Raw genomic sequence first — 24139 nt, forward strand, 5'->3', positions numbered from 1 at the left:
TTGTTATAGTTAATTTTCCATCACACAGATTTACATTAATTTAGTCTGGTGACTAAAGAAAATTCATTATAGAACGGCATTTAAAAAATGCTTACAAGCACCTCTGCTTAACTTTAAGAGAAAATAAAAGGAACCATTTATTTGGCTGGCAAAGAACCTTGCCTCAGAGAGGTACTACATTGGGCATTTCCTCCTTTACCAAATATTCACATTGATTAGAAACTTCTTATTTACTTATTTTGGTACCAGAGATTAAAGCCAGGGTCACCTAACCCCTGAGCCACATCCCTTGCCCCCCTTTTTATATTTTACTTAGAGATACGGTGTTGCAGAGTTGCTTAGGTCCTCCCTATATTGCTAAAGCTGGCTTTGAACTCACGTCCTCCTGCCTCATCGTCGGCCACCGCGCCCAGCTTGAGACAGATCTGAGACCCTCAACTATTCTTTGAAACTTTGCCCCAGAAAATAAAACTTTAAAAATGTTTTGGAATTAATCTCATATGCTGCATGCAGTATTCCCACAAAAGAGAAATTCCTCATTTCTGGGGCTCTGATCTCTGGCGCTTAGAATTTAGTTTCTTGCAATATTGGGAATTGAAACCAGCAGGACTCTATTTTTGAGCTACAGTCCCAGCCCTTTTTATTTTGAGGCGGGGTCTCACTAAGTTGCTAAGGCTGGCCTCAAAACTTGGGAGATCGTTCTGCTCTTGCCTCCTGACTCGCTGGGCCTCTGAATTTCTCTAAAACTTGTTCCCTGATCCACGTTAAGGAAAACTTTCCCAAATGCTAAATCAAATCCAGATCCGGCAGGGATGTCAAGTGGTAAAACCATGCCTTTATCAAAACGAGAGGCTAAGTCTGCGCGCTGAAAGATCCTTGGCTTCCTTCCACCTCGGGAAGCTTTTCTCGGTTCTAATAAGAAAAGGACAACGCCGCCCATAGCGCTGCATTACGACAGCAATTGCGCACGCGCAAAGGCTGACAGGGAGAGGCGGAGCGCAGAGGCGCGGGGCGGGGAGACGGAAGCCCAACCCTCCCATTCGCCGTGGCTTTAACTCCTTGCTGTCTCTCTGCCGAACTTCCTTTACTTCCCCTCTGACCTCGGAAAAAAGGGGGTGGAGCCTTAAGGGGCGGAAGTCGCGGTGTATTGTGGGTTCGCCTTAAGCAGTGGAGTTCATCCTGAATGAAAGTGACGTGCCGCCGCTGACGTTACCCGGTAGAAGCGGGCGGAATACGGGTTCCGGCCAGGATTCGGGTGCCTTGAACCTCCGGTGCGAACCTGACAGCGAGGAGACGGCGGCTGAGGCACAGGGGGCGTTGGCGAAGGGGCGCGGCTTTGAGCGGCTCCACGACATGGCACACAACAAGATACCACCGCGGTGGCTGAACTGTCCGCGGCGCGGCCAGCCAGTGGCAGGTAACCTGGGAGCGGGTGTTCGAATCCCCACTCCCCGAAAGCCAGGGGTGGGCTTACTGAAGAACACAGCTTTTGGTAGTGGTTCTGAGCCCGTTAGCGGTATTTCAAGACCGAGGAGTGCTCGATCGGGTGAAGCTTAGTGGATGAGAGGCAACGCGGACGGGAGGGAGATGGTCCGTGGATGGGGGCCACTTGTCACTCTTCCTGTAAGGCTAAGTATTGCGAACGGGTAGGTAAACAGGAGGCCTCTGTAGCAATAACTGAGGACCCAGGAATACAGAGGGCAGTACTTTAAAGCTTAGTCAGATGTTTGAGAAGGTTTAGGGGTTCAGTCTTCCCCTCGAAAGGAGAGGAGGCAAAGGAGAGATGAACGTGGGTCTTAAGATGAAGGGAAAGCCAAGAAGGAGAGAGGCGATTAGCAGTGCAATGGGTCCACATCAAGACTGGGAATCGGAAAGTTTTTTTTTTTTTTTTTTTTTAATGACTGTTGTTGTGGACTTTTTATCTTTAAAGAGTTTAGCATGCAAACTTCAGAGTGTACAGTTTGATAGATTTTGGCTACACACATACACACCCCTTGTCCTATCACCTTGCTAAACTAGAACTCCTGAGATAGAGTTCACTGAAATAAAAGGGTTTATTAAGCCATATAGATGCTAGTTCAAAACAAAAAAAACCTACAGCCTCTGAACAAGGCTCCGCAATTCTCAGTAGCAATACTAGTGAGCAGCTGGAACGATGTCGGTGTAACTTAGGAACCAAGAGGCGTTTTTATAACAAAAAATGAGGAAGGAATACATGAATTATTCAAATAGAATTTATATTGGCTGTAGTAAGCCCGACTTGATAATGAAAGCAGGGTTAAGTTTTAGGTTAGGAGGACGGTCCATAAGGAGTATTCCTTGCTTTTGGATTAGTTGAGGTAAACAATTTTAAAATTATTTTGTTAACAGTTTCAACAACTTGGAGTTTGGGTCAAGATTTCAACGGTACATTTAGAAAGGTAGAACAGTTTTTGTTATTGTGTTTTGGGCTGCAGTGGTTAACTGATTAATTTCCTTAATCTCTTTCTCCATCTTCTTCTTTTTTTTTTTTTTTGGTACTGGGAATTGAACTCAGGGGTGCTTAACCACTGAGCTACATCCCCAGCCCCCCACCTTTTTTTAAAAAAATATTTTATTTAGAGACAGGGTCTCACTGAGTTACTAGTGTCTTGCTAAGTTGCGAGGCTGGCTTTGAACTTGCCATCCTCCTAGCTCCGCCTCCTGAATTGCTGGAATTACAGGCATGCAGCACCATGCTCAGCTTCTTTCTCTGCCTTATAATTAAATTTAGGACCTCTGGAATTTTTCTCTTATCATCCCTCTAAGTATCCTACTGCCCATTTGTAATTTCTTTCTTCTCATTGATCTGCTTTTTGTTACTATAGATTAGTTTGCATTTTCTAGAATTTTAAAATAAATAGTAACACATGTATTTGTTTTGGAGGTGTGTTTGCCATTTTTTCCCCCTCTTCAGTACTAGGGATTGAATCCAGGGCTTCACACAAACTAGGCAAGGCATGTACTGCTGAGCTACATCCCCAGCCTTTTTATTTTTTGAGACATTTTGGCTATTTGCCCATGCTGGTCTTGAACTTTTTTTTTTTTTTTTTTAATATTTTTTTAGTTATAGACAGACATAATACCCTTATTTTATTTATTTGTTTTTATGTGGTGCTGAGGATCTAATCCAGTGCCTCAGAGATCTTAGGCAAATGCTCTACCATCTGAGCTACAACCTCAGCCCTGTTCTTCAACTTTTGGTCCTCCTGCCTCAATATCCTGAGTAACTGGGATTATAGGCGTGTGCTGTTGTGCCAGGCTGTCTGGCTTCTTTTAGTCCACATAATTATTTTGAGACTCATCTAGATTTTTGCATGTGGTAGTTCATTCCTCTTTATTGCCAAGTAGTATTCCCATTGTTATAAGTACACCATAATGTGTTTATCCATTCATCTGTTGACAGTCATTTTGGTTGTTGCCAGCTTTTGTTACTATACATAAATCTTGATATGAATATTTGTGTACAATTCTTTGTATGGATATGTGCTTTCATTTGTGTAAATCTGTAAGGAATGATTGAATTATAAAGTATGTGTATGTTTGTTTTAAAGGAACTGCCAACCTCTTTTTCAAAGTGGTGACTATTTTTTAAAATATAAATATTTTTAAATTTATTTTTTATTCTAATTTGTTATACATGACAGCAAAGTGGTAACTTTTTATAGTCCCACTGTCAGTGTGTGAGAATGGCATTTGTTCTATATCTGCAATGCTTGTTATGGTTAGTCTTTGATTTCAGCCATTGTAGTAGATGTGTAGTAATATTGTAGTTCAGTATTGAGTGTCTTTTCATTTACTTCTTGGTCATTCATGTATTTTTTGTAAAGTTGTCTGAAAACGTTTTGCTAAGTTGTTAGGGTCTCACTAATTTGCTTAGGGCCTTGCTAAATTGCTGAGGCTGGCTTTGAACTTGCTATTCTCCTGTCTCAGCCTCCCCAGCCACCGGGATTAGAGGTGTACATCACTATGCCCGGCTCTTCTTTGCTGATTTTTATTAATTTTTTTTAAAATTTTTTTAAGAGAGAGAGAGAACTTTTTATATTTATTTTTTAGTTTTCGGCAGACACAACATCTTTGTTTTTGTATGTGGTGCTGAGGATTGAACCCGGGCCGCACACATGCCAGGCAAGCTCGCTACCGCTTGAGCCACATCCCCAGCCCCCTTTGCTGATTTTTAAATCGAGTTTGTCTTACTGGGGTGTTAAAATTCTTTATATTATAAATGCAAGTCCTTTGTTGAATACATGCTTTTTCAAATATTTTTTCCAGTCTGTGGTTTGCCTTTTCATTCTTTTAATAGTTTCATTTGAAGAGTAAAAGTTCATATTTTAACTAACTTGCTTTTTCTAGAAGGTAGTTTTAAAACAAAAATTAAAGGATTTTATAGTAAGCCAAGAATACTTACTAATTATGTAGTTATTTACATACATTTGTCTAATTACTTATATATTATTTTTCGAAGTGCTGGGGATTGTAGTAGAGCCTTGCACATGCAAGGCAAATATTCTACCACTGAGCTACATTCCCAGTCCCATCTAATTATTTAAAATTATTCAAAGAGGATATTCTGTAGTTACTTTTTGCTCAAACTTTCTGATTCTTTCAGTTTGTTAGCTTTCCTTCACATTTTATATGATATCCTCAGTAAAGATAAACAATGGACAAAAGTGATATTGAAAGAGAATATAAACAAGTCAATGTGAGAATCTTTAAGAAACATGAAATGATTTTTTTAATGTTCTAACCATTCTTACGTGCATTTTCAATTGTGATGAAAACAGTTCTGCTTGATAAACATTGTATTTTCTTCAAGCAAATTGATCACTTTGTCATTCTTTACATTTTTCCTCGTAGGCCCACTTTCCAGTTATTTTCACCTTATTTCTTGCAGTCTCTAACAGTACATAATCCTTTCTTTCTAAGTGTATTTTTAGTATGGAATTATGAAAAAAACTTTAACCTGAGATTTGGGTTTCTCAGCTTGTGCAAGTTTCCTGGATCCCTTATTTACAGTTATCTGCTGCACTCTCCTTATAAGGAGTCCATTGAGGACAAAAGATAGTGTACAAATAGCAGTTGTTCCTTACCCCAGCATACCAATGGCTCTACTTTATAGGAATGTAAATGTCTCTATGTGGAGGGAAAGTGGAGGGAGTGAGGAAAGAGGATTCTGGTTAGACTGTGGGCTATCTTGGACCGAATGCGAAAGCTAAATTAGGCATTATTATGGAAAAGTAAGTTATTACACTTATGTGAATTGGAGGTGAGGAAGAAGGTAGGGGTATGTGTATTCTTTTTTTTTTTTTGTGGTGCTGGGGATCTAACCCAGGGCCTTGTGCATGTGAGGCAAGCACTCTACCGACTGATCTATATCCCCAATCTTGTGTATTCATTTTCAAAAAAACAATTTGACTGTGAAAAGAATTAGAAATGAAGTTGGAGGATGATAAAAGAGAGTTTAGGGCTTAGTTAATTGATGATGGGAATGAACCAACAAATGTCCAAGATGGGTGAGGGGAGAAAGGAAGAGCTGATTAATGGTCCTGGAATAGTAAGATGGAAGAGAATCTACAGCAGAAGGGAGGGGAATGGTTTTTAATTGGAAGAGGAAAAGGATGGGGTCATATACAGACAGGTTTCTAGACTAACTGCAAAGGTGAAGTAAAATTCTGCCTGATAGTAGAGAGCCATTGTTGAATAGCAGTTATGTGCATGGATTTTAGTTCCAAATCTTGGTTTTAGTCACTGTTTTGTTATACTAAAAGCAGGCATTGTGGTGTCTCACCTGATTTCCTTAGCTCTTGTGAAGGTAGTTTGGTGCATTAATCTGTTCAGCTTTGGAGAACATCAGTAGAGGATCTTACTCAGCACATCTTGCTCTATCTCTGAATCATTGTTCTACCACTTATTAATGGTGTGGCACCTAACAGTTTAAATTGTCTTTTTGACCTTATTTCTCTTATCTAAAATGGGGCTAATATTTGTACTTACTGTTAGAAGTAAATAAATTATGTAAAAATGTATTAAACAGCATTGACATGTGACAAACATTACATAAAGTCTTTTTTACTGTGGCTTCTGTTTCTTTTTAGTGAGGTATATAGTTATTGCTTTAAAAGAAGTAGGGAAGTATTCATGATGGCCTAAAAGAAAATAAAAAACAACAACAACCTAGGAATAAATCTAACCAAGGAGGTGAAAGATCTCTGCATTGAGGTACTGAAGAAAGAAATTAAAGAAAAAATTAGAAGATGGAAAGATCTACCATGTTCATGGATAGGCAGAATTAATGTTGTTAAAATGGCCATACTGCCAAAAGCAATACATAGATTTAATGCAATCCCTGTCAAACTACCAATGATGTTCTTCATGAAATTAGCAAAAAAGCAATCCTAAAATTCATATGGACTAATAAAAGATCCAGAATAGATGGAGCAATTCTAAGCTATAAAAGTGATACTGGAGGCATCAAAATACCTGACTTCAAATTATACTGCAGAGCTTTAGTAGCAGAAACTACATGGTACTAGCATAAAAACATACACATAGACCAGTGAAACAAAATAGATGGCAGTGAGGGTAGGTGTGATGCTTGACAAAGGCATCAAAAAAACATTTTGGAGAAAAGATAAATGGTGTTGGGAAATCTGATTAGCTACATATAGAAGAATGAAACTGGATCAATATCTTTCACCATGCACAAAAGTCAACTCAAAATGGGTCAAAGACTTATGAATTAGACCAGAAACTTGGCAACTGCTAGAGGAAAATGAAGGGTAAACACTCTAGCATATTATAGATGCAAGCAACAATTTCCTCAGTAAGACCCCTAAAGCTCAGGAAAAAATACCAATGATTCACAAATGGGATGGCATCATTAAAAAATTCTGCACAGCAAAGGAAACAATTGAAAATGTGAAGGGAGAATCTATAGAATGGGAGGAAATCTTTGCTAGGTACGCTTCTGACAGAGGATTAATATACAAACTATATAATGCAATTCTAAAAACTTACCCAAAACCCAAATAACTCAATAAATGAGTGAATCACTAGACAGACACTTAAAAGAGAAAATATGCCAGGTGTGGTGGGGCATGCCTGTAATCTCACCAGTTTAAGAGGCTGAGGCACAAGAATCGAAGTTCTAAGCCTGCTTCAGCAACTTAATGAGACCCTGTCTCAAAATTAAAAAAAAAAAAAAGAGACTCTGTTTCAGTGGTTAAGTGCCACTGGGTTCACTCACTGGCACAAACAGAAACAAAACAACAACAACAACAAAATCTCCCTAAAATATGGCCAACAAATATGAAAAATGTTGAACATTATTAGTAGTTAGGGAAATGCAAGTCAAAAGTGCACAGAGATTTCATCTCTAGTTAGAATGGAAAAGTCATCAAGAATACAAATGATAATAAATGCTGGAGAGGATGTGGTGGGAAAAAAGTACACTTTTACATTCTTGGTGGGATTGTAAATTAGTAGAGCCACTATGGAAATCAGTTTGGAGGTCTTCAATCCTAGGACTACAAATTCCCCAGCATGTTTTCCAATCCCCCCAAAAGAACTTAGAGGACTGAACAGAGAGGTTTTGTTTTATTTTGTTTTTGGGTATCAGAATTGGACTCAGGGGCACTTAACCACTGAGCCACATCCCTAGCCCTTTTTGTTGTTTTGAGACAGGGTCTCACTAAATTCCTTAGGGCCTCTCTAAGTTATTGAAGCAGGCCTGGAACTTGGCAATCCTTTTGCCTCAGCCTTCCTAGCTACTGGGATTACAAGCATGGGCTTCCATGCCCAGCAATGGAGAGGTTTTGAACATTTTATTACTTTTTCCTTGGTTGTGGAGGGTCACGCTGTACCATTGCCTGCAAGTAGGGGGAATATATAGGATAGGTTGCATTCCCATTACATAGTTGGATTTCTTTAGATGTTGTGGCCACACCTTTATTTTATAACCAGGATCTCTCTCTTCAGATCCTCTCTTACCCATTGGTGATAAGGGAAGTGGCCCCTCTTCATTTCCCTCCTTACCCCATTCTTAGAATCCTTATTTTACTGCAAGCTTTCCTAGACACAGATTAGTGTTTAACCTAGCAGGATGTTCCTCAAAAGACTAGAAATAGAACCACCATGTGACCTAGCTGTACCACTGTTATTTATGCTAAAAATTAAAGTTGTCATACTGTAATGACATATGCATACCCATATTTATACCATCACAATCACAATAACTAAATTATAGAACCAGCCTAGATGTCCATCAGTGGATAAAGAAAATGTGTTATATATACACAAAATGGAGTTTTATTCAGCCATAAAGAAGAATGAAACTATATCATTTTCAGGAAAATGGATCTAACTTGAGAGCGTTATGTTAACTGAAGTTAGCCAAACTCAGAAAGTCAAGGTTCGCGTGTTTTCTCTCATATATTGACCAAATTATGTTGTTATGTGTGTGTACAAATTTTTAACAACAAATTCTAGTATTATATATAAATATATTGTACCAGTAAAACTATTGAAAAAAAAAAAGGTGGGGAAGCTTGCTATATTATTAAGGAGAAAAAGGTATGATACAGTTATTTAACCTTGTAGTTAGTATGTGGTGGGATTGCATTTTGGATTGGTTATGATGATTTATAGTATCACTCATCATTTGTGCTGAGATTTCTCTAGAAAGTCTCAGCTGTGAGGTGTAGGCACACAGAAGTCAGTGATTGGGTTCATTGACTGAGTCATGGGGGCAGAGCAAGGAGTTAAGGGTATTTACAGGGAACTGAAAATATCAGGTATGGACTCATACATGGGATAAGAAGGAAAGTGAAGTCTAAAGGAGCTGGTGGAAGTAGCATTAAACCTGTGAAGCAATAGTGAAAAGGAAATAAGATGTAAGTGGATGAATTTTTTTACATATTATTTATTAGTCTATCATTAATGGCGTATCTATTCCTAATGAAATTTAAATGATATGAGGGCAGGCAATTTTCTGTTTTTCTTTTCACTAATGTATTTTACACACCTGGAACAAATCCTGTTACATAGAGGGTACTTATTGACTGTTAATGCCTGTAATCCCAGCAGCTTGGGAGGCTGAGGCAGGACAATTGCAAGTTCAAAGCCAGATTCAGCAATGGCAAGGTGCTAAGCAACTCAATGAGACACTGTCTATAAATAAAATACAAAATAGGGATGGGCATGTGGCTCAGTGGTTGAATGCCCAAACTCAATCCCTGGGACCTCCCCCCCGCCCACCCCCCGCCCCGCCAAAACAAAACAAAACCAAAAAACTAAAGCAAAACAAAAAACCAAACAATGTATAATTGACAGTGGAGTTGATGAGAAATGGTCACATTCTTGAAGTTGATCTTACAGATTTGCTGATGGATGGATGGGGGTATGAGAGCACAGGAGTAGAGGATAACGCACAAAGTTTTGTCTTGTTATTAAAACAATGATTGTACTATTGCTGACATGGGGAAGACCATGAGAAAGAATAGGTTTTAGAATTTGAGTATTGAGAAATTATATTTGGATATCAAATCTGAGATGTTTGCTAAACTGACTAAATCAGATGGGCAGTTTGATATCTGAGTCTAGAGTCAAGGGAGAGGTTTTGAGTGGAGATATAAATTTGTAATTCATCAGCACATCGATGGCTTTTAAAGCCATGAGACTAAGGCTGAGGGAATATAGCTCAGTTTAGAGTATTTGCCTATCATGCAAGAGGCCCTGGGTTCAATCCTCAGGGCTGCCAAAACAAACAACAAACATACAAGCAAACAAACAAAACAACTCAAAAACCTCATGAGACTGGGTTAGACACCAAAGAATAGAAAGGTCAAGGACTAAACCTGAGACAGAAAACATAGAGGGGTTAGGGGTGGATATTGGACAGAGTGACATGAGCTTGTAATCCCAGCAATTTGGGAGTCTGAGGTAGGAGGATCACAAGTTCCAGGCTAACTTCAGCAATTTAGCAAGGCCTTCAGCAATTTAATGAGATCCTTGTCTCAGAATAAAAAAATAAAAAGGGATGTTGCTCAGTGGAAGAGTACCCCCAGTACCACAACAAACAAAAAAAGAAACCAGAGGGAGATGTCAAGAAGATAAGGAGGAGCCAATAGAAGAGGCTGAGAAGGCAGGGCCATAGAGGTAGAAGGAAAATGAGGAAGACATATTCCCCTGGAATCTGAAGAAAGTGATTCAAGAACTCTTTAATCAAAAACTGATCAGTTGTTTTATATTGCTTAGAGCTTAAGTAGAGAACTGAGACTTGACCATTGGATATAGCAATGTAGAGGTTTTTAAATGGTTTTGTAGAAAAGAAAATTAAAAAAAAAAATCTTTTCATGAAATTTAGGTTTAAAGCTTCTGGATATGGGGCTGGGGATGTGGCTCAAGCGGTAGCGCGCTCGCCTGGCATGCGTGCGGCCCGGGTTCGATCCTCATCACCACATGCAGACAAAGATGTTGTGTCCGCCAAATACTAAAAAATAAATATTAAAATTCTCTCTCTCTCCCTCTTTCTCACTCTTTCTTTAAAAAAAAATAAAGCTTCTGGATAGATGTTAAGATTTCACTTAGATATTATTATTTTTTCTTGATGGACCTTGATTTATGTAATTTATTTATATGTGGTGCCGAGAATCGATCCCAGTGCACATGCTAGACGAGTGCTCTACCATTGAGCCACAACCTCAGCCCCTCACTTAGATATTATTTTTGGGTATTCTTTTTATTTTATTTTATTTTTTTAAAAATATTTTTATTAGTTATAGATGGACACAATGCCTTTATTTTACTTATTTTTTTATGTGGTGTTGAGAATCGAACCCAGTGCCTCACACATGCTAGGCAAGTGCTCTACCACTGAGCCACAAACCCCGCCTCTGGGTATTCTTTTTATTGAATTTTTGTTTGAAAATATGTCATTTAAATAGGATACACACACACACACACACACACACACACAGGATTATACAAGGTGACTTCTATGCTTGTACTATGATAATGAAGAAAATAAAGGTCAATCTTTTTGCTGAGGTTATACTCACTTATAGTTCTTTGGAGAGCAATATTTGTTACCAACCTCTCACCACAATAGCATATCCTAGTATGATCTTTATCCTGAGATATAGGATAAAGTCCATAAGATAAAGAAACTTTCAGCCTCATATTAAGAGTCATGTGGTCAGGGAATTTAAAAAATTGATTTAATTTACTTCATCCTCAAATTTTCTAGTCGCATGTCTATTAAGAGTGGGTTTCCCCTCCTCCCTACTGCAGTGCTAGAGATCAAACCCAGGACTTCATGCATGCTAGGCAAGAACTCTACCACTTAAGCAACATCCTGTCTTTGTAATGATGGTGGTTTAGCACGGAAGAGTATGGAAATTCGATTCACTGGTGATTTTTCTTTTGCTCTTACATAACTCTCAATTTCTAGAATTAATTTTTTCCTCAAAAATTCAAGGCAGCACTTTTTTAAAAGTATCATTAGATTGAGAGTATTCATGAATAATTGGATTTACAGATTACTTTTCCATTTACCATGGTTTAAGAAGATAGATGATTTGAGAATTCCTAATTATAGGGGTTTAGTCTGAAACATTATCATTAATGAAAGTTTTTACCCATCTTAATGTTGTTTAGGAAGATTTTTACCTCTGAAGACAATGCTGGGACCAAGATATGATAGTCAAGTTGCTGAAGAAAATCGATTCCATCCCAGTATGCTCTCAAATTATCTAAAGAGCCTTAAGGTAAGAAGCAAAACTTATTTTGCTACTGAATTAATATGTTTTATCCCTCTTGTTCTTTAGGTGGCTTTTTAAAAGCAAACGTTTTATTTTGAGATGATCAGTAGAGGAAGTTGCAAAAATTATGTATAGAAGTTCTGTGACTCCTCTTCCAGTTTCTCCTAATGGTGACATATAATGGTAGTATAATATCAAAAACAGGAAATTGACATTGGTACCGTATTATTTCCAGATTTCATTTAGTTTTTATATACATTCATATGTTTGTATGTGTACATGTGTATTATTCTATAAAATTTGATTCTCTATGTAAATTCTTGGTGATGGTTACAGAACTATTCCATCTCCACAGAGGAACTCCTTCATGTTACCTTTTTATAAAAGAGAAAAGTATCCTTTTATAGTCACATCCTCATCCTACCCCTATCCAGGTATTTTGGCAGCTGCTAATCCATTCTCCATCTCTGTAGTTTTGTCACTTTGGTAATATTCCATAAATATTGTATAAAGGTAGGTATGTAGCCTTTTTTCACTAGGAATAATCCTCTTAAGTTCTGTCCAAGTTGTTGCACGTATTAACAAAAAGTTTGTTCCTTTTCATTGTTGAGTAGTATTAAATTGTATGGATATACCACAGTTTAACTGTTGTCCTCCTAAAGAACATTTGGGTTGTTCCCAGTTGGGATTGTGAATAAAGCTGCTGTTGAGCTTTTTGTGTGAACCTAAGTATTCATTTTTCTGGGATAAATGCCTAAAAGTATGATTGCTGGGTCATAGGATAAATGCATGTTTAGATTTTTTTCTTTCTTTCTTTTTTTTTTTTTAATTTTTATTTGTAGTCAGACACCATGATTTATTTTTATGTGGTGCTGATGATCTAACCCAGGGCCTCGAATGTGCTAGGCGAGCGCTCTACCGCTGAGCCACAACCCCAGCCCCGCATGTTTAGTTTTATAAAACAGTACTAAAGTGTTTTCCAGAGTGACTGTACCATTTAATGTGTACATCAGGTAGCTTTTTTTTTTTTAGGGTACTGGGGATTGAACTCAGGGGCACTCAACCACTGAGCCACCTCCCCAACCCCATTTTGTATTTTATTTAGAGACAGGGTCACATTGAGTTGCTTATTAGTAACTTGTTGCTGAGGCTGGCTTTGAACTCAAGATCCTCCTGTCTCAGCCTCCTGAGCCATTGGGATTACAGGCATGTGCCATCTCACCCAGCATAGCTTTTGTTTTTTTAGAGTAAATGAAACTTTTTGTTTCTTCACATTATTCTGTCATAATACCAGTTGCATTAGTTTCTCAGGGCTGCCATGACAAATTACCACAAACTAGGCAGCTTAAAGCAAAAAGTATTTAGTTTATCATAATTCTGGAAGCTAGAAGTTTGAAATTGAGGTGTTAGCAAGGTTGATTCCTTCTGGAGGGTTGGAGGGAGAATTTTTTCCATGCCTCTTCTAGCTTCTGGCAGTTATCTGCAGTCCTTGGTATTCCTTGGCTTGTACCTCTATCATTTTAATGTCTGTCTCTGTGATCATATAAGTTCACCTGTATGTCTCTGGGTTCCAATTTCCCACATATGTATATTTTCCATAGATATGTTTTTAGTTGTAGATGAACATAATGCCCTTATTTTATTTATTTATTTTTATGTGGTGCTGAGGCTAGAACCCAGTGCCTCACATGTGCTAGGCAACTGTCTACCACTGAGCTACAGCCCTAGTCCAGATTTCCCCCCCTTTTTTTACAATAAGGTATTTGATTAGAGCCTACCCTATGATATCATCTTAACTTGGTAACTGCTAGTTGGTAACTGCCAACACCCAGTTACCCCATTTCCAAGTGGGTCATTCTCATGTACTGGGATTATGACTTCGACCACATCTTTTTACAGGACATGATTCAACCCTTAGCATCATTCTTTGTTACTATTATATTTTGTACTCCTGGTAATCTTATTGCTGTATGCTATATTAGTACACTGAATGAATATTAATGTCTAGTATGTGCAATGCCCATATGGGATAGAAAAGTAACCACTTAGATTTTTGAAAACCTGTTATTCATCCCTTTCCTCAGGGTAAATTTGACTCATTTGTTTATATCTTTTATTTTTGCTTACTTATATAGTTTCATTTTAATTTTCATTATTAGTAATCATTATAAATCTTACCTAACATTTTATGTAGTGTTAATATTTTAATATTTTCTAGGTAGTGTGCTAGGGCCTTGGGCTTACAAGCAGGTAACCTGGGTTTGCTGTTTAAAAGCTTTGTAAGCAAGTTACATGATCTCTTCATACTTCAGTTTCTGCATCTTTTAAAAAAATTGATACATGTAAATTACTGTAGAACAGTAATTCACATAGAGTAAGAACTTCATTTAAATCTTGTAACAGCTCTCTGAGGTAGACATTTCCTTATGAATTGGTATTATCTATTATGAAAATATGTGTATGTAATATGTGCATATATACACATAAACCATTCAGACATATTCACATAAACCATTATTTGCACAAACTTATCACACACCTATTGATGCATATACATATACAGAGGTTTTGTGGGAGTTAAGGTATGTTAACAGTTTGTTTCGTTGGCTAAAATATTCCTGTGTAGTTAAACAGTTCAAATTTTCCTGCCTGATTACCACATTTGTTTTTACTTTGAACCTGGTAACTGACAACTTGAGTTCTAAATCTAGCTTACTGAGAAGCTGTATTATGGTATGTAAATCTTTGAGTCTAGCAATATATAGTCTCTGAAGAAAGCAGTAGAGTTAACTATGGCTATGGTGGTACATACCTGTAGTTTCCCTATGGTGGAGTCTGAGGCAGGAGGATCACTTAAGCCTAGGAGTTCAAAGCCAGCCTGGGCAACATAACAAACAAAACAAAACAAAAAACTCAACAACAACAACAACAAATATAGTTCATTATTAAAGCTGAGAGTATGCATTTTAGAAGTGTGCATTTTTGTCTATTTTGTTATGTGTGGAATTTAAATGATTTTGCCATTTTTTTTCTCTTGTAACAAAGGAGTCTAATCATTATGTAGACTAGTCTTTTTTTAGGCAAGTCCAATAATTGTTTCTCAATAAAAGCAGAATAAACAAAGAGAAAAGATAATTTAATAAGTGAAGATTATTTCTCTTGTCATTTTTTTTATTTTCCTAGAGTGTATGTCTAACAGAATTTAGTGGAAAAGATGTGAATTAACTGTTCTTTTATTTGGGCTCAATTCAGGCATGCATTTCTTAGATTGTCTTGCTAGGCTGGTTGTGATTATAGTTACGAAATTTTCATACCACATGGTCCTTAAACACAAGTCAGCTATTTCAGATAGTGCTCAGCAGAAGAATTTATGAATTTTGTTCCAACCCAGAAATAAAAATTTGCTGTAACAAATTTGTTGAGAGGTGAGATTAAATCTCCAATGAGATGCACAAATGAGGCTGTGTGTACTGTTATTGGTTACTTAAGGGATTTACAAGGGAATTTTAACTATATATACTTTATTACTATATACAGTTGTTTTAGAATTTAACTGCCTAAGATGTGATTCTACTCTGATTTTTAAACAGATAATACGTTCACTTGTTTCAAAATCCAAGTTTAAAAAGTTGAGATTGTGAAATCTCCCCTCTTTTGCTCTCGTCTAGTCTCTCACTACAATTTCCATAGGTCCTAAGTTTTTAATGTATTCTTTCCTTATGCATATTTAAGCAACAGGAATAGAGATTATTATTTTTTCCCCTTTAGACTCAAAGTAGCATACCATATGTGTTGTTCTGAATCTTGCTTTTTTTGTTTTTGTTATAGGGACTTGCTGTGTTGCCTAAGTTGGTCTTGAATTGTGAGCTCAAGTGACCCTTGTCCTCAACTTTTTTAGTAGCTGTGACTAAAGTTGTATGCAACCATGCCTGAGTTTTAAACTTAATATATTTGGAAGATCTGCATATATTAATATACAACAAACATCCTTTTAAAAATAGTATTATATCATTCCTCTAAAGTATGTACCATAATTTAATTAGTCCCTTGCTGATTGATTTTCATGAATGGTTCCTTGATGGAGTGTGTTTGTGCTGGCATTTTAAGAGATTTATTGGCACTGGGTCTTTTTTTTACTATTTTTGTGTGTCTTCATTGCCTTTTCTCCCTTCTCTCCTTCTGCTTCACTATAGTCTTCCTGGTCTTCTCCATATTCCTTGGCTTTTGTGTAAATGAGAGACAGTTCTATCATTTTGGGTGAGCTTTTATAGGAAATGTATTTTTTAAAAAATATATGTTTTAGTTGTAGATGGGCACAATATATTTATTTTTTTGTTTATTTTTATGTGGTGTTGGGGATTGAACCCAGTGCCTCACGCGTGCTAGGGAAGTACTCTACCACTGAGCTACAACCCCAGCCCAGGAAATGTATTTTTGTTGGTATTTCCTAAACTCTGCCTCTCCTGGGTCTGCTTATTTTTTCCTCCTTCTCATAAAGCTTCTGCAGTGCTCTTAAGTTTTTTTGGCAGATCTTAGACATTGTCTTGAATGTGTAGATTTTATGTGCCTTTTATATTCACTGAAAATGAGGCTTGGGTTTTATTTATTTATTTTTTGTTCTTTTTTTAAACCATTACTTTTTTTTTTTTTTTTAATGATATCCAGGAAGGGAGGAGGGAAATTGTTTTCTTATACTTGCCTGAAAGTCTCTTTTTATTTAACCTTGCATCTTTTTGAAGAGTATAACTTTAGGATTCATAGTGTATTTTCAGAAAATAGATAGAAAGGTTATTAATAGGGCAATGTACAAGCCATAAATATGGTATTAATGACTTGTCTAATATTTTATGTATGGGATATAGTATGGTATATTCAATAGATAGGAACAGAATGATTAGTGGTGGTTTCTTGGAATGCTGGGGTGACGTGTGCCTGGAGCTAGATCTGTGGCATATTTCAGACGAAAGCTTTTCCTGCTCCAGTCTCTTGTCTAATAAATCAGAGGTGCACAGATAGATGAAGAAAGCTATGCCAGTCTTTTGTTTTCTTTTTGTACCAGGGATTGAACTCGGGTGTACTCGACCACTGAGCCACATCCCAGCCCTATTTTGTATTCTGTTTAGAGACAAGGTCTCACTAAGTTGCTTAGCACCTCACTTTTTGCTGAGTTTGGCTTTGAACTCACAATCCTTCTGTCTCAGCCTCCCAAGCTGCTGGGATTACAGGTGTGTGCCACCACACCTGGCACCAGTGTTTTCTTTTTTGGGTAAGCTATTGTGGTGTTCAGAGTGGAGTCTGTTTAGCTTATGTTCCTCTTCCTTCATTAGTTTAGGGGTTAATTTATCTCATTGAGTGCCTGCTGAGTTCTGTCTTGAAAAACACTTAGCCAAGTAGTACTGTCAGTGTAAATTGTTCAGTGGCAGAGTGAACAAAAAGTCTCCCTCATTATGGATGGATGAACTGTAGTACTGCCATTTAATCAACTTGTTTATTTATTTATTTATTTATTTTTGGTACTGGGGATTGAACCTGGGAATGCTTAACCACAGAGTAATCCCCAGCCCTTTTTTATTTTTTATTTTAGTACAAGGTTGCTTTTTTTTTTTTTTTTTTCCGAGACAGGTTGCTTAGGGCCTTGCTAAATTGCTTAGGGCCTGGCTAGCTAACTTGTTTTGGAACAAGTTCAGTTACTAGTAAATCTGCTTTTTTGTTTTTTAAGGTTAAAATGGGCTTGTTGGTGGACCTGACAAATACTTCAAGATTCTATGATAGAAATGACATAGAAAAAGAAGGAATCAAATATATAAAACTTCAGTGTAAAGGGTAAGTTATGTTTTAAGAGTCTTTAAATTGAAACTTTTCATTGAAATTTGTAAATTGTTTTTTTCTTAAAAAAAAAAATGTTTTCCCCCTGTATTATTAGACATGGTGAATGCCCTACGACTGAGAATACTGAGACTTTCATTCGTTTGTGTGAGCGGTTTAATGAAAGAAATCCACCTGAACTTATAGGTAACATTTGGCTTTACCACCATTTAATATTTTATTTTGTATTTGCATTTCTGTTCTTTCTTTGCAAGTTGGTTGATATGGAAGTTGTTTTTCTCTTTTAAATAATCACCAAGTAGTGTTTATTAAAGTAAGAGACTGAGTTTTATAATAAATACATTTTCACAATTTTTGTGATTTCTAAGATAAAGCCCTAATTGTTCCCATTCAGGTATAATGTTAGAAAACCTCTATCTTAAACACTACATTTTTTTTTTTTGGTTTACATTTTGTACTGTTTGTATTTCTCTGAAGATTGCTTTTTCATTCAGTATTACATTTCTAAGAGTGATGTAATTTATCTGTAGTAGTATTCAAACATACGAACGTACTACATTATATTCATTCCCCTGTGGATGGACAGTTTCTTGGGCAGAGATTGACTTGAGTGTTGTTCCATGCCAGCCATAGGCTCTTGGAACACATCAATGAAGAAAATGGAAAAAAAATTTCTGTTTTTGTGGAGCTTGAATTCTAGTGTGGGAGATCTAGATAATAAATTAGAAGATAGTACATAATTTCTAAAATTTACTTAACAGTTAATTAAAATGATATTTGAGTTATTTTCAATATTATAAAAATGTTGTTAGGAGTCATCTTTCTGAATTTTCAAAGTTTTGTTTTAACTTTAATTTTTTTTTTTTTGCTTTTTCTGGTGTTTATATTATCATATGGTTTAAATTAAGAATCTAATTTAAATTTTTCTACATTACTAATCATTTGTTTTAGCAATTTTTTGAATCATTCTTTTTTTTCCTGATAGCTAGATGACATAAATTAACTTCTTACATGTACTGTTTGAAAATTCTTTGAGTTATTTACTTTCTAATTTTTCTTTGGATATATTTGAAAATATTTTTATTGTCAAGTATTTTTGACAATACTATTGTCAAATTTTATTGTTTATTTTATTTTTTTTAAATTTTAATTGTAGATGGACACAATGCCTTTATTTTATTTATTTATTCCTATGTGGTGCTGAGGATTGACCCCAGTGCCTCATATGTGCGAGGCAAGCACTGTGCCACTAAACCACATTCCCAGCCCCTGTTTTGATTTCTTTATTTGATTTTAAGTAGCTTATATTTTTCCTCATTCACAGAATAACTGAAAAACTGTTAGTAAGAAAGTTTAGGACACATGTGACACAAAAACTTCGCAATTTATAACCAGGGGTGGGATTTGTTTTCCTAAACCAGTAGTAATGAATTTAAAGGGGGACAGTTTTTTTTTTGGTAAGTGCTGGGGATTGAACTCAGGGATGCTTTTTTGAGACAGGGTCTGGCCAGGTGTCTTAGGGCCTTACCAAGTTGCTGGCGCTGATCTAGAAGTTGTGATCCTCCTGCCTCAGCTTCCTGGATTGCTGAGAGTATAGGTGTGTGCCCTCATGCCTGGCAATAAGAATTAACATCTGGAATCAGATGTCATGATTTTACAGTGATTTATAATCCTGGTTTAGGAAAATAAGTCCTCCCTTGTCATAAATTGTGCAGTTGTATTCTCAGAAGGACTGATAGGAAAAATTTTCAAGTTTAGTATTTTACAGGTTATAAAAATCATAAAACCTGCTATAGCATGTACTATTATATATTATTTGTTTTATATTACTGACAGTGATTCTGTTGATAGTGGTTTGAAGTAGATTTGCTTTGATACTGCTGAGTTGGGGGGTGCAGGGTGTATTGTTAATTATTTACTGAATAGTCTGAAGACGATAACAGAAACTGACCATAGAGTTGGTTGCGATAACATTCTTTTAAACAAGAGATTAATTAAAGAGTTAAGTTTAAAGACTCTTAGGATCTGAAAGTATTGGCCTGCTTTAATAATGTGGAAGCATACTTGTAACCAATAGTAGACATTGGTGATGTGGCAAAATTCACATACATTTATTTTCAAAGCTGTCCTGGGTTTAAAAATAACCATCTCTAAACTGGCTGGTGTAATCGTAATTCTTCCATCAGAGTTGAGAGTTAATTAAATTATCAGTTGATAATAGATGGGGTGGGTGTTGGCTGATTTTATAGTCTTAGTGGAAATTTAAAGTTTTTGAAACATATAAAAGCCTGAAACATTTTCTGATTTTTAGGAAGAACTTTAACTTTGCAGTCCCAAATCTGAAAACCTTATGGTCAGGTGTTTCTAGTTGTTAGTTCCCCTGGGGCAGTACACCTAATTTTTTAGTTTAAATTTTCAAACACGTAAAACTAGTGAAGATGGTAAAATGAAACCCAAGTAGCCATTATTCAGCTTTAGAAATTATCATTTGACTGATTTTTTAAATCTTTCCTTCCATTTCCTTATTCATTTTTTGAATATTTTAAAGGAAATCATAGATACCATGTCATTTCACTAAAAATGTTTCAGTATGAGTCTTTGTTAAGGACTTTCAGGTTTTATGTAATCACCTTGCAATTATTATACCAGATAGGATAGACATACATTTTTTAATGCCATCTGAAACCTAGTTAATTTTAGATTTCCTTGGTTATCTAAAAAATGATATTTTAAATTATTTTTATGTATAGCTGGAATTCTTTTTTTTTATTGGTTGTTCAAAACATTACAAAGCTCTTGACATATCATATTTCATACATTTGATTCAAGTGGGTTATGAACTCCCATTTTTACCCCAAATACAGATTGCAGAATCACATCGGTTACACATCCACATTTTTACATAATGCCATATTAGTGACTGTTGTATTCTGCTACCTTTCCTATCCTCTACTATCCCCCCTTCCCTCCCCTCCCATCTTCTTTCTCCACCCCATCTGCTGTAATTCAGTTCTCTCCCTTGTTTTTTTTTTTTTTTTTCCCTTTCCCCTCACAACCTCTTATATGTAACTTTGTATAACAATTAGGGTCTCCTTCCATTTCCATGCAATTTCCCTTCTGTCTCCCTTTCCCTCCCACCTCTCGTCCCTGTTTAATGTTAATCTTTTAGCTGAAATTCTTTGATGAAAACATTTCTTTTCAACAACTTGGTTATTCTGAAATGCAGTTTGTACTGAAAAAGCAAGTTAAATATTTGATTCTTTATTTCTCAATTTTTAAATTAATGGATTGATAATACAACAGTCTCTAGTAGTGACCAATTAATTTTAATTTTGGAGTATCCAAAATTAAATTCATGAATTTTGTATGATTGATGTATTTAAATCAGTTGCAGTGAATATTTATTTGGAGATCCAGATTGCTGCCACTGGGTGCCCCTTCATGTTTGTGGTATCTTTTTGATATCACCTTTTTAATCTTTTATGGCTTCTTTAATTTTTTTGGTAAAAGATGTTTTCTAGACCTGGAGTAAATTATTTCTCCAAGGAACTTGGTTGCTTTTAGTGGAAAAGTAGTATTTTTTATCTTAAAAATTTTTCAGCCTATTGAGATAGAATGAAGGTTGTATATATTGAGACCAGACTTTATTTAAGAAGATATCACCACCAGTTCTTTACTAGTCACATCTCCCTAATTGATATTTCTGTATCCAACATATACATTTATATAGCTGTACCTCATTGTTATAGTTTTTGGTTGAGGAATTTTTCTTTCCTTAATTTGATTTTAAGTGGCATATAAATTTATTTCATTTGATTAGCTTACCTAGAAGAAAAAGTCAAATTTGATTAAGAAGTTTCCTTGAAGTTGTTAATAGTGAGCTAGTCTTTTTTTTGAATTTTTTAATATTTATTTTTTAGTTTTTCGGCAGGCACAACATCTTTGTATGTGGTGCTGAGGATCGAACCCGGGCCGCACACATGCCAGGCGAGCGCGCTACCGCTTGAGCCACATCCCCAGCCCCATGAGCTAGTCTTTAGTTTTAAACTATGTCTTATTTGCCACTAGATGGACCCATTCTCATAATGAAATGAAAACTGAAATTTTTTTTTAACATCAAAGATCTATTTAAGGGCTCAGGTTGTAGTTCAGTGGTAGAGTGCTTACCTCACATGTGGAAGGCCCTGGGTTTGATCCTCAGCACCATATAAAAATAAAAGGTATTATGTTCATCTACAACTAAAAAATATTTTAAAAAGATGTATTTAAGTTTGTAGTATACTTAGTTCATGGAATTTTTTTATATTATGTGCACACATTTTTTTCTATAGAGATTTATTGGTTTTATAATTTCATACTTCTTACTTTTAAAACTCTAGTCCTCTGTATTTTGATAGAGAACTGAACATTAGAACTAAAACTGTATTTGCATAGTAAAGAGTTATTAAATGAGAAATGAATGGTATTTTAAAAAATTGTACACTTTCACACAATTTATTACTTAGTAATTCTTATATTATTAAGAATTACTTTTTCTTACATTTTCTACTCAAAATATTTAGTTAATCTTGCTAGAATGAAAACTGGATACAAAAGCAATAGTAATTTTTTTGAAACACATCTAATGTTGAAATACTTGTGGCTTAAGTTGGCTTGAAAATATGAGGTATATTAACATGTTGGGTTAAGATACATGTTGAATTAAAAAAATCTGTTTATAGTAACAACTTGGTGTGACTTTTTAATTTTTGGATACAAGGGATTTAACCCCAGGGGTTTATAACCACTGAGCCACATCTCCAGCCCCTTTTATTTTTTATTTTGAGATAGCAGGGTCTCTCTAAATTGTTTAGGGCCTTGCTAATTTGCTAATGTTGGCCTGGAATTTATCGTCTTCCTGCTTCAGCTGGGTTTATAGGCACGTGCCATCATACTTGGCTCTATGATTTTTCGAGGACATTTTTAAAAAATATCTATGTGAACAGTATATATGTGAATGCATGACCAATGTGATTCGGCAACCTGTATACTCAGAAAAATGAGATATGATATCCCATCTGATTCAAATGTATGATATGTCAAGGTCATTATACTGTCATGTGTAACTAATTAAAACAAATTAAAAAAATTAAGGCAACAGAGATAATGGAATTTAATAGAATTTTATGATGATAGATGCTTGTTTTTAAAGGATCTTTCCGTTCAAAGATGGTTTCCATTTTTTATCTTTTCCCTTCAGAAACTTGAGTTGAATAATTCAATTTTATTGTTAACATTTGTTACTTAACTAGGTCCTTTCCTTAGTCTGAAACACATCTAAATATCTTGTTCGGTAGCTCCCACCCAGGCCTTTCTTCCTGTTTGCAGTTCCCCATCCCTCAGCAGAGTGTCATATGTGCTGCCTCTCCCACCCCGCTCCCCACCACAGTGGAGTGTATCTACTACTGAGCCACAGTTTAGTCTCCGCCGACTCTGAAAGAATCTGTACTTGGATCCATTTATATTTGTTTACTTCATTGCAGTCTGGATTTGTCCTTCAGCACTCTTAATTAAATCTACTTTCAGTTCTAATCATTATATGACATTTAAACAGGTGAATACCCATATCTTGAAACTTCCTCTTTTCTCTGTCTGTGACCCTGTTCTCTTTGTTTTGTTAAGGTCATGACCATTCATTCTCAGTTTCTTTTTTATGGATTATCTTTTTCCTATTCTTGAAAGGTTGGTTTTCCTTAGATTCCATCCTTGATTTTGCAATTTTACATATCCATTCTCAGTGGTCTTATCCATATCACACATCTCTTCTATAGTTGTTAATGATTATTCTTGAATCTACAGTTCCATCCAGAACTTTCTTGGAAGGTTTTTATCAACTACTTGCAAGCCCATAAGAATCTTAAATTCATCATATTTGAAAGTTGAACTCATTGTCTTACTGGTAAGATTGATAAAATTCTTGTATTTCCTAACCTATTAAATGGTACCACTGTTCAACCAGTCACTTAATTCAAAAACCAAAGACTGGTAATGTATCTTTTCTCTCAATCTTGACAGTTATTTGCCCTTCAGCTTCCAGAGTCTTAACCTTAGATGTCTCTTCAGTCTGTCTCTCCTTATGCTCCCATATCATAAGGCTTGTCAGTCAGATCCTTATCATTTCACACATTAACTACTGGAATGGTTTCTTTGCCTTTATTGTTTTTCTCTCCATTCTGGCTTTTTGTAAAGCCTGATAATTTTCATTTCCATGCTTAAAATTCCTCAGTATTCTTCCATTATTTTTAATGATCTCTATAGTATGGTGCTCAGATTTCTTCAGGATTTGGACCCTCTCAGTCTCTCCAGTTGCATTAGGTATTACTGTCTTATTATACCCTATGCTCTAGCCATTCTGATTTATTTATAGTTTGCCATATGTGCTTTTAAAATTTTTTAAAATTTTAGTCCATATGTGATTTTTGACTCATACATTTACCTTTGTGAAGCTAGTTCCTACTGTCTGCAACTCCTTTATATCCTTATATATTGAGGGTTTT

The 24139-nt window shown here is 35.9% G+C and overlaps 1 protein-coding gene across 1 annotated transcript in view; it reads left to right on the top strand.

Moving 5' to 3' along the window:
* Nucleotides 1–1159: 1159 nt before the first annotated feature.
* Nucleotides 1160–24139, top strand: part of Rngtt (RNA guanylyltransferase and 5'-phosphatase) — a 242356-nt gene continuing 219376 nt past the window's right edge. The window contains exons 1-4 of the mRNA XM_076858433.2: nucleotides 1160–1417; nucleotides 11674–11783; nucleotides 17497–17600; nucleotides 17701–17789. Coding sequence (XP_076714548.1) covers nucleotides 1354–1417; nucleotides 11674–11783; nucleotides 17497–17600; nucleotides 17701–17789 — 367 coding nt within the window. The 5' untranslated portion in view covers nucleotides 1160–1353. The remainder of the gene's footprint in view (nucleotides 1418–11673; nucleotides 11784–17496; nucleotides 17601–17700; nucleotides 17790–24139) is intronic.

This window comes from Callospermophilus lateralis, chromosome 6, assembly GCF_048772815.1.
Source record: "Callospermophilus lateralis isolate mCalLat2 chromosome 6, mCalLat2.hap1, whole genome shotgun sequence".
Taxonomy (NCBI): domain Eukaryota; kingdom Metazoa; phylum Chordata; class Mammalia; order Rodentia; family Sciuridae; genus Callospermophilus; species Callospermophilus lateralis.